The 11,650-nt window shown below is 39.1% G+C and overlaps 1 protein-coding gene across 1 annotated transcript in view; it reads left to right on the plus strand.

Moving 5' to 3' along the window:
- Positions 1-8,825, plus strand: part of arid3b (AT-rich interactive domain 3B) — a 34,470-nt gene extending 25,645 nt beyond the window's left edge. The window contains exons 5-9 of the mRNA XM_081355547.1: positions 1,132-1,315; positions 1,421-1,671; positions 4,092-4,388; positions 4,469-4,558; positions 6,674-8,825. Of these exons, the coding sequence (XP_081211673.1) occupies positions 1,132-1,315; positions 1,421-1,671; positions 4,092-4,388; positions 4,469-4,558; positions 6,674-6,834 (983 nt within the window). The 3' untranslated portion in view covers positions 6,835-8,825. The remainder of the gene's footprint in view (positions 1-1,131; positions 1,316-1,420; positions 1,672-4,091; positions 4,389-4,468; positions 4,559-6,673) is intronic.
- Positions 8,826-11,650: the final 2,825 nt, after the last annotated feature.

Raw genomic sequence — 11,650 nt, forward strand, 5'->3', positions numbered from 1 at the left:
TCCCATAGCTGCCTTTCATTAGCCTATATCTGACCATAGTTACTGTGTTGATTTACCCATCACTTTCCACAGTTTACCCGTCATACTTTCATTCGTTACGGCCTTAATAAATCCCATTACTTCCTACAGTACAGGGCCTATGAAATCCATTTTATTTTTCCCAAATTCCACCATTTTGCTTCTAGATTCCGTTTTCGTTCATTCTGTTTTAATGGTTTGGTTAAATTTGAATGATCAAAAAGAATGGCTAATTAATAGAAATTATGAAACTGTAACAACTATTTATTAAAAGTTTAAATAACATTTCTAGGGCCCCATTAAATCCGTTTTATTTTCCCCAAATTCTGTGTTTTCAGTTTTATTTTTTCTGGAGTCTGTTTTGTTGGTTTAATACAATTTTTGTTATCCAAAAATGTCGAAGTAATAAAATTCATGAAATTCATTCATTTTAGGAGTTCATAAAATGTTAACAATTTAATCATGTATTGTAACAATAACATGGCCATATTAAATGTTATATGAAATTAGTCTAAATTTAATTTCATACAAATGTATTAGCAAAAACAGTGGTAATAAAATAAAGTCATAAATTTAATTAAGCTTTTCAAATGTAATCAAATGAAAATGTAACAATCATTTTACTTTTTTTTTTTTGGCTAACAAAGTGCTGAACAACAGCGGTTTACTTTTAAAATTAAAACATTGAAGACAAATTGTGGTTATTCCTTAAATAAAGTTTTAATCTATTTTTTTTAATTGATCTCAGTTTGCTTAGTACATTCTACTTTACAATAGCGAAATATCATAATTTATTTAAGTTCAACCAAACATTTACCATCAGTGGCCCCTCTCTTCACATCATCTTCATCAGCACTGTTACTGTCTTGATGACAACATAATTTTAGTTTTGTCACATAATTGTCTGTCTTCCCACCAGTACGGCCCATCTTTCCGGCAGTTGCTGTCTTGATCAGCCCAGCACACACACAAAATGTGTATTAATTATGAAGTCAAGTTGAGTCTAAACTAATCCTGAAAACACTCAACCAACTCTTTTTTCTCAGCTGGTTTGATGTGATCCATCATGCAGAATATTTAAACAAAGGCTCCTGTCTGTTCTGTCTCCTCCAGGTACACCTGTGAATCGAATCCCCATCATGGCCAAACAGGTGTTGGATCTGTACATGCTGTATAAGCTGGTGACTGAGAAGGGAGGTCTGGTGGAGGTGATAAACAAGAAGATCTGGAGAGAGATCACCAAAGGCCTGAACCTGCCCACCTCCATCACCAGCGCCGCCTTCACCCTCCGCACACAGTAAGATCTCCTGACGCTTTCCATGTACACGGCCAACACACCATCAAGGTCTCTAACATCTCTAAAGTCACGTACATGCTGACAGTTTTTGATCTTCTGTGGCAGGTATATGAAGTACCTGTATCCATACGAGTGCGACAAGAAGGGTCTGAGCTCCCCTGGAGAGCTGCAGGCGGCCATCGACAGTAACCGCAGGGAGGGCCGTCGCCCCGGGTACAGCAACAGCCTGTATCGCTTTTCCCCTTCTCCCAGTGCCTCAGCCCCTCACCTCCTCTCTCCTCTTAAAATGCACCTGCCCGCCACGGGACACAACGGACTGCAGGCCGCCCCCAGCCCCGCCCTGAAGAAAGCCACAGGTGCGCAGTCTTCTTAATAAGATCATTGAAATTTGTTTTTTGTTGACCTGAGCTGGAATGATTATCCGTTTAGTCCAAGGAAAATATTACACATCAACATAAACATTTGGTTTATTTGCACGCACCAGTGGTGAGAAGGAGAATCACGTTCTTATTGAATGTCACTAGGTGTGTTTATGTGCACCCAAATAATCTTTTTATAATCATATTCATGGATCAATTGGAGTGAAAAGCCTTCATGTAAACACCTCAGGTCAGACTGAGCTCGATCCCAATTAACCCGTTTGAATCCAACCACATTTACATTTATTCATGTAGCAGATCAATTGGATTCAAAAATGAGTATGAAAATTCATGGAAGTTTAAATTTACTGTAAAATAAAAAAGCCATATATCTAAAACCAAGTTGTGTTCCAATTTTGAAGTTGATATCACAAAGATTGAAGTTCATATGAGATTTTGTTCAGGCGCTGTACCAAAAATAACACACATTCCATATATTGTTTAATTTTTTTATGCATTCTCCTGTAGCAAATTAATACATTTCTGTCCAAATTTCACTTCTATCACAAAAAAGTCAAGAAATACGGAACCTACTCAGCTATGACGACTTCCGCTTCTGAGAACCTGGGAATGTGAAAAGGGTCCATAGGAAAATATTAAGCATGTAAAAGCTTAAATCTGATGACATTTATTCATTTGGCAGATCAATTGTATTTGAAAATATGTTGTGCACATGCGCAGTGCCGTGATGTGTATGTTTTCATACGTTTTCCGTCTTATGAACGTGCGTATGTTTACCCACGTTAGAATATTTACTAAATATTTGCTAAAAAAGCTCTTTTGGTATATGTTAGATTTCTTTTTAGATAAGTCGTTGATGCGAAAATGGCGGTAGTGCCAGTGACAAGTTTTGAAGAAAAAAAATGAATATTGGACATTTAGGGTTCACAAAAATGGAAGTTTCAGAATCTGAATGTATTTTGAATATTGGATTCATTCAGATTCACTACTAATATTCTAGTCATACAGTGAAATTTTAATTTAATTGGTTTTTCATCAAGATGTTAGGTCTGGCAACTCACCATAGACACGGCTCAATCCGAGGGGCGGGATAAACGTCTGTCTTTCAAATTCCCTCTGCACGCAATAGGACAGCGCTTCAACCAACCAGAGCGTTTTCCCAACAGCGGAGCTAACGTTAGTTGATAGATTCAACTTTTGAATCTGGCCGGCAAAACTACGAACACATCTTCCTTTTTTAAGAATGACTTAAGTGCCGTTCTTTGCTCTTTTCTCAAAGAAAAACTTAACTCCAAGTCCTCCAGAGTCGCGGACAAAGCTGATTCGAAAGACTGTTCTCCAGCAGCAGCCGTCATTCTTTGTTTTCAAGTAGCAGGGAACCGTCGCAACTCTGTCGTCATATGTTAAGCCCGCCCCGCCTACTCTATACACGATGTGATTGGCCTGACCCAATTTAGGTTTTTACAGCTCCAAAAGTCAACGAGAGTTGCTAGACTACCCTGGCTGCAAAATACATTTTGCTGCCGCTAAGGTGCGTCTAGATTTCTAGGCTAGTTTTGCTGTTGACCGAAATGCATTTCATTGCATTCTATTCTTCAATCTCCACACCTTTACATAATGCCACCTCGATGTGGAATAGAAACAAACCCAAGTAGGAAGTGTATGTAGGAAATGGAGCAGGTTTCCTGGCCTGATTGGGGAAATGATCGGCCATTAAGGGGCTGTGTTTTCCTGTGAGGGCCTACTGACAGAGACGAACCTCAGGGGCCGCATTAAATGAAGCGCTTGCCTTGATGTGTAATGCAGGGACCTATGTTCATGTCAAAACATCCTGCTTCATAACTTCCTGCTGGCTGATGAAAAGTTCCCAAAAACTTACCAAATAACTAAAGTTTGAATTGACTCTATTGTTAGTCAATAGCGAAATACCCATTTAGGCGTCCTAGCAAGTAGCATTTTAGCAACCTAGCATTCAGGTCTGGCTCAAAAGAGTGCTACAATCATGGTCTGGAAGTAAAATCCAATTCATTTTCTCCAATTCATGTTAAACAATAACTTATAAAACATTTAAAGACAGACCAACAATGAGCTTCAGGGTTGTTAATCGATGGTATCTGCTTTTGTGGAAGTCATCGGCCAGCATTATTTAAACCTACCTTTCTTGACAGTGGAATTCCAGGTGGAAAAACTACATTACCCATGATTCTGCAAAGAAATATCCACCAATCAGAGAATCGAGAAAGAGATAGAGAGAGATAGATCTCTATCTATCTGCATCTCACTATGGAAGTACAGTGCATTTCCTGTTGGTGTGGAGGGATTATATCATCCTGATTAACATTATGGATGTGATATAGTAACAGATTGAGTTGAACATTTTTGTGGCCTCTCCTCAGTCCCAGAGGACGGTCCAGCCTCCATGTTGCCTGGTCGTCTGGCGCTGGCTCTCGGGCATCAGCAGCAGCTGGCACGTGCCGCCACACTGGAGCAGCTGAGGGAGAGGCTGGAGACCGGCATGGGTGTCGGAGTGGTGAGCGCGGGACCCGCCGTGGTGGAGGGGCCCGAGAGGAAGATGGCCCGTCTGGCAGAGGAACAGCAGAAGCTCCTGCAGCAGGCTTTCCAACAAAACCTGCTGGCCATGGCGTCACAGGTGAACCCAGCCCACCTGCGGATGAACAACACCAGCACCCGCGGTGAGTACATCAGCGTTTTCATCCAAAATATCTACAGTGACTTACTGAGTGTGTCATTGACATTTGTATCTTGTTTTCAGAGGACAAGCAGGACCTGTCTCTCAGCATTTCTTCTAATGGCTCTGCTAGCATTACTGTGTCTGTGGAGGTCAACGGAGTTATTTACTCAGGTGTGTATTATTGTATTTATACACGTGTGGGATTGTCCAATATTGTTAAAGGCACTTAACCTCGGGTTACTCCAAGACCCCCTTTCCACTGATTGGGCTGGCTCCTCAGAAAATCCTTTGTATTAGTTTTTTTTTTTTTACATTCTGATAGTTACTAGCACACTCGGGTTACAAATTTAATATTTTAAAACGCTTGTAGATCTTGGCTGTTTAATTCATTTTATTCTGATTTATTTATTTATTAATTTATTTATACTTGCCTTGAGGATATCTCCATGAATATTTCCATAAGGATCCACAAAGTTTCAATAAACCTACAAGTATTCTATATCATAAAAGTATTATATTGTAGTACTAATGTACGTTTGATATAGCTCATTATACACTTATTTGAAGCAATATAGTAAAAAAAAAAAACTTGGGATTTCAGAGAAAGGCCACCCTAACTTTGCTTTTATCCAAATTTGCTTTAAATAAGTGTCTGCTAAATGTAAATTTACCTAAATTTAAAATAAAAAATAGAGGTATTTTTAATTTTCTAATTTTAAAGGTAAAGTTTAAAAGTTTTTGAATAATGTTTTTGAAAGAAATTTCTTGTTCAAGGTTGTATTTATTTAATTAAAAATACAGTAAAACAGTAATATTGTGAAATTATATATATGTAAAAAATTGTTTTGAGTGGTGGGCCATTATCGGCGTTAACGCGAGACTCTTATCGCGCGATAAAAAAAATATCGCCGTTAATCTATTCTCCAAGTTGGGTTGGGAGATGGCTCAAGCTACACAAGCTATGATGACGCAATCTACCCGCGGCCGCGAGGTACACCCGGCTGCAACGCATCATATTCGTCGTCATCTTAAGTAAACACGGCTGAAAGTGAAAGCTGGTGTAAAAGATCGGTGCAACATCCATTATTTGGACTTGGTTCGGATTTAAGCCGTCCGACGTAGACTGTGTGGTGTAACCGTTCGGTAAGTTAACACACGACTAATCCGTTCTACCACCTCAAATTCAAAACGAAACATATCACTGAATACCAGCGCGCGCGTATTACTCCCAATATATCTGAGTGGTGTAGAACATAATCTCTGTCTGCGCCCGATTTAAAGAATCGTTGTTGTGTTTCTTTTTAACTGAAAAGACATCAGTTAGAATATTCTAATTTTAAATTTGGGGTTTTATAAGCTCCAAGCCATAATAAACATTAGACCTAAAAGTCTCTGCAGCTAGTGTACTTAAATTTTATTTATCTGCAAAATTATGTTGTATACTTACAGTTTTGCACAATATATGTTCTCAAAACTACATGCACCCTTTCAAAAAAAAAAAAAACATTTAGCAGTTGTTTAGCAGGGTCTGTGTAACCTGTTCTGAAATGGTTTTATTATAATATCGTTATCGCAAGGGGCTGCAATGTATATCACAATATGGATTTTAGGCCATATCGCCCATCCCTAATTGATAGCCTATAGTAGTTGATAATAACATAGGCCTACCTAATGTTGCCTACGGACGGTAACAGTACAGTAGTAACCTTTTACAGTCTATGAGTAGAACAGCTTTCTCAAGCAGTTTGTGATGCATTTTGGAAACAGGAAATGAGCCCCTGGTCTAATGCGCCACCTGGCCAGAGAAACCCGTTCTCAAAGACTTACTTTTATAGTCATTATTTGGGTAGCACACATATTCTGAATGCCTTCGGCAGAATTCAAATGAGCCATTTTAATCTAGATTAATCTAGATTAATTTCAAAATTAATCTAGATTAATCTAGATTAAAAAAAATAATCTATGCCCACCTCTAGTTTTAATACATTTAATTCCTGTGATGCAAAGCTGAATTTTCAGCATCATTACTCCAGTCTTCAGTGTCACATGATCCTTCAGAAATCATTTGAATATGATGATTTGCTGCTCAAGAAACATTGTGATTTCCAGGATTCTTTGATGAATAGAAAGTTAAAAAAATAACAGCATTTATTTGAAAATAAAATCTTGTGTAACATAATAAAAAAATTCAACAAATAAATGTTAATGACTCCCAACTTTGAAACAGTAATGTATAATACTGAAGTATTCCTGTATGAAGTAAATTGCTTTTAATACTCTGTACAGGATCCTTATATGCCCAGAAGTCTGGAGCTGCTCCCACCGCTGTCACAGCCATGTTCCCAGGCCAGACCTCCACCCTCAGTCCCGGTATCCCCTCTTCCTCCTCCTCTTCCTCCTCAAAGGGTCCTGACTCGGTGGACCCGGCCACAGGCGGGTCACCCTAACCTAATCGTCAGCTCCCTGTACCATCAGTCCACCCTTAACTAGTCTATCCTCTGGAGCGGCACGAGTCGCTCTGCCCTCTAGAGGCGGTCTAGCAAATCACAGTCTGCCTCCTGCACAAGCTCGCAGCTGTGTTTTCCTTCCAGTGAAGGGAGGACCACACACATACACTTTTACAAACTCATCAGCTGTTAAAGCTCATCACGGACCCCACCTGCTCTTTTCCTCAAGATGTTTTCTCAGGACTGAGAAGGTTTTTAGACATGTTCGATTCAACAGAATACCTCAGCGTACACACTTCGGTGATCGCGTAATCATGCCTTTCCACACCCATAGTCATTCTCTCACAAAGATCTGCAAAGCAATCACGGCATGATCAAATCTACTTCTGCCAAAGTCACATCTGTGAGGTTGTGGTTGACACTTTCTTTTTTGCTGTCTATTAATTCTCTTATTTAAAGTTTGCTGAATTGACCTCATCTGCAGTGAATTTAAAAGACTCAGGATCGATTATGATACTGCTGTGTTGTTGTTTTTCTGTCTAATTTGATGGATTTTAAAAGCAGGCTACAATCCCCATCTAGTGTTGCAAAGTCGTTTCAGTAAGAAAAGGGGTCACATATATTTTTTCTTTTTTAAATTGTATTTACTTGATTTTTTTGTTTTCTATTTCCGTTGTTTTTTTAGCTTCTAGATAAAGAAATATTAATATGATTTGAAAAAGAGTTTTGAGTTTGATTGCATTTTACACTGTAAAAAGTGATCAGTTGACTTAATTTTAAGGCAACGGGCTTTCCTCTTTTTTTTTAAGTTGCACATAATTGAAAAAATTAAGTTATGTGAACTTGACAATTCCACATAACTTAATTTTTTCAGTTACGCATGGTTTATTTACTTAATTTTAAGGGAAGGGGTTTTCTCCCTTTTTTAAGTCAAGTCAACTGATCACTTTTTACAGTGTGCGCAGCTGACAGGTTTTGGTTTTTTGTTATTATTAAGACATATTTACCGGCAACAGTTTGGTTGAAAGATTTTTCTCTACCTCAGACACAAGACAATGTATGGTTGAAAAGAAATGATGTCGACATGCACAGTTAGTGTCGCACATGTCAATCATTTCTGTGCGTTGGACGATCATGTACAGGCTCATAAATAAGGGCCCTGATTAATGTACTATTCTTCTACTCTGGTGCGCATACGAGTTCCTTTTAAAACAAACCAGGTCACAGAAAAGCAGGATAACATTCAAGTCAAAAGAAGATTGGATGTTTTTTTTTTTTTTATTATTGTTGAACTTCAGACCTCATATCTTTCCATATTGGAAAGCGAGTTTCTCAGGAAATCTTTTTTTTTTTTTTTTTTTTTTTCACAAATTTTAACTTCAGAACCTAGACAGTCTCATTTCTGAAACGAATGACACTAGATATAACTCGGTCAGTGTGGGACTGAAATAGCTACCTCAGTCAGGATTTACCTCGGATGTAGTTCAACTGGCTGCATCACTGAATTACCTCAGAAGTTCTGCTGATTTTAATGCAAAAAACATCTCAGGTAATGAATTAGCAAAATACCTCAGAAATGTAAAGATGGTGAAAGGCAGAACGTTAATACTGGAGTGTAAGATGAGATTATTATAAGAGTTAGATCTCATATCCATGAAGTATTGATTATTATTGCTTAAACTGTCTTTCCAACTGTTCTTCCAATAAACTTCCAGTAGCAATCGAGGCTTGTTGGCTGGTTATGTTCATGTACCCATGCTGATTTAGCCTCGTTAACTATTAGCTTTTTAGCCGTTTAAAATCCTGCATTTGCTTGACCCTGGGACCTGCTGGGATACAGACACTTTTAGTTTCTTCTGTTTTAATTTCTATATTCTTCAGATAATTGCATAGCTGAAAACCAAAGACCATGTGTTTGTTATCCTCTTTGATGACCTCACTGTATAGACACATGCAACTGTACACAATGAAATTAAAGTCTGATCTGATGCAAGATTTTTGTGTTTTTGTGGTGAGTTTTTTCTTACTCTTTGTGTAGGATATTATTACTCTTTTTGGATTATCTGAAGTTAATTGCAGTCATGCATCATGGTCATATTAGTTTTATTTTATTTTGGTTTATTTTTGCATATTTAAATGTAAACATTGCATTTACCCCAATTTTTATTCATACAGTCTATAAAAAGTAATTCAAAGTAAAGAAAAATTCAAACAAATTACTCTTGACAGAAGTCATGAAAATGTAAAATTGCAAAAAATGGTTCTTAAAGGCTTCATTTTCTTAATTAAATAAATTTATCACAATGAATGGTTGTACACATTGAAATCAGTTTTAAGGAAAGATGCAGTTCATGTCACAAGACACCAAGAGGCAGTACATTATTATTATGCTTTTGAAATCAAACAGCGTGCCTTCGTAATCCTCATAAGATTGACGAGTGGAAAGTGCATGTAATAATGAAATGCATATTTACTTTGTATCTGCTTAAAACAGCAATTGACATTAACTACGACGTTTTCATTGTGTGCAGAAATCGCAGTGGATGTGACAGATGCTGTTTTGTGGGGGTGGTAGGATGGGATTGTTCCGTTGATGCCTTTAATAGGCACAGTGTGGGACACATGGCATGGTTGTCCTTGACCCGTCACCAGTGTATTGTCTATCCCATCTCTGGCGTGTCCCGCCCCTGTCCTGAGCTGGACCACCCCTCTAAACTCATCTTAGTCTCTCACCACAGGAGTCAGTGGAGAGGATTACTGCTCTGGATATAACTAAAAGACAGATGTAGGAGAGGAAAGACCACAAGCAGAATAAATTGGATTTTATTTAGACTGAACGACAATTTGGAATTTAATCATACAGAAAATTGCTTCGGACAACTTGGTGGATGGTATTATACACCTGATCTAAATTGGGAAACAGGTTCAAGGTTCATCTTAAAGCATCTTGACAAAAGAAACACTCGACAAAATTCGGTTCTGACTTCAATTTAGAAAAGGACATTAGTGTCTTGTAGAACATTTGACAGAAACCAGAGTTGTTCAACTCTAGAGATGCATAGAGATGGAGTGGAGTTCACAGTTCTGAAGTCACCCCTGTGAAGATACGTGATGTTACTCCAGAAGGTGAAGATGCGGTGAGAAGCTGTGGCGTTCCTTGGTCATCATGCCTACTGAGGAGGAGGAGAACTCTGGGGAACCTGTGTGGCAGTCTGTGCTAATGTTTAGCTGTAAGGGAATGATCGAGGGAATCATTGTTCTCTTATTTCTCTGGCTGCTGGTGCAGGTGCTTTTCACAAAGCAACTTGAAGGTATGGTAGACCTAACCTCTAAGCAAACTATATAATACTTGGGTGTGTTTGCCAGGAAAGTTGTGAACAAGTAGGTGTCCATTCGGTCTGAGAAACCAACCATTATTTAGATTACTTAGATTTCAAATTTAAGTACTGCAGTTCATGTCTGGTTTGTTACCATTCTGTTACTGAACACTGATTTTATGCGGATTAAATTGTTTCCGTTGTTTGCGGATTACGACTTAACAGTTGTTCTGTCATTTACAATGATAGTTTCGGATTAAAATGCTGTTCTAACCAGCCTCTGTCTCTTCAGTCCACCTACAGATTCTGTTGAGTGTGGGTTTGGTGGTCCTGTGTTTATCCCTTATCCTGGGCTGTGTAATTTGTTGGTTAAAAACCAGACACAAACCACATAAAGACGAAAAGACTGTGATGACTCCCCCTCCTCCTGATTCTGTGGATCATGTGACTGTGGCATTAAGTTCCTCCCCTTCATCTGGAACCACATTTACCAAATTGCAGTATGAGCAGCTGGAAGGAGAGGTTCTAGACTACCCATCTGCTTTTGAGGGCTCTACACCATCAGATGAAGAGTTCACCGCTTTCTCGGAAGTTAACAAGCAGACGTCATGCTTCCAAATGAGACGACTCAGTTCTCCAGCTGTCTCCTCTTCTCCATACAAGCCCATGGCCAGTGGCCGCTCCTCTCTCCCCTCTTTACCAAGACGTAGTTTTCTCGCGAAGACCCGGAAGGTTCTGGAACGCCACTGCACTGTGGCTGGGGATAGTTACTCATTCAGTGAACACAGAAGGCTCACTATTCCTAACCTACAATCACCTTGCACCCTCTCTCAACTTCAAACTCGAGGCCTACTACAGGAAGAACCTTTATTACCCAACTATGGCTCAAATTCTTGCAGTAAGACCTCAGATCCCTTCTTGCACTTCACCCTGACCTTCTCTTCAACACAGAACACACTGACTCTATCCTTAGTTGGTATTACTGGTGTAGTCCATCATCTAGAAGAAGTGACTATCCAGGTTAGGCTTCCCCCACTTTGCCCTGGACCTCTGGTTATATCTGCCCAAGATTACAACCTTAGCTCCGGACTCTATAAACAGAACTTGGTGGTCAATGTCGGATCTTTAGAAGGGCTTAAGAGTTGCATACTCAGACTGGCCGTCTTCACTCAGGATAATCCAAAGACATCCCTATTTGAGGAGCTGGAAGTTTGCTGCAGTAGTCTTGACTGGACACCAGACAGGCCTGTCACATGCATTAGAGAACTAAGGCAAGTTGTGGACAAGACCAAGAAGGTCACTTCATAGCTCTTGTTACGAGACTAGACAAGTCTTAAACATCAACCCGGACATCTTAAATACCTACACCTCATTGTTCTCTTTCAAAGGAAAAGAGTGGCTCATATTTTATTCAGCATGCTCAAGATATGAACATTGATGTCCCCAAGAAAATGACATCTCAAGATTCAGAGAGGTCACAAGGTCTACGGTCAGCTCTT

The sequence above is a fragment of the Scardinius erythrophthalmus genome, assembly GCF_964197995.2.
Source record: "Scardinius erythrophthalmus genome assembly, chromosome: 24".
NCBI classification, from domain to species: domain Eukaryota; kingdom Metazoa; phylum Chordata; class Actinopteri; order Cypriniformes; family Leuciscidae; genus Scardinius; species Scardinius erythrophthalmus.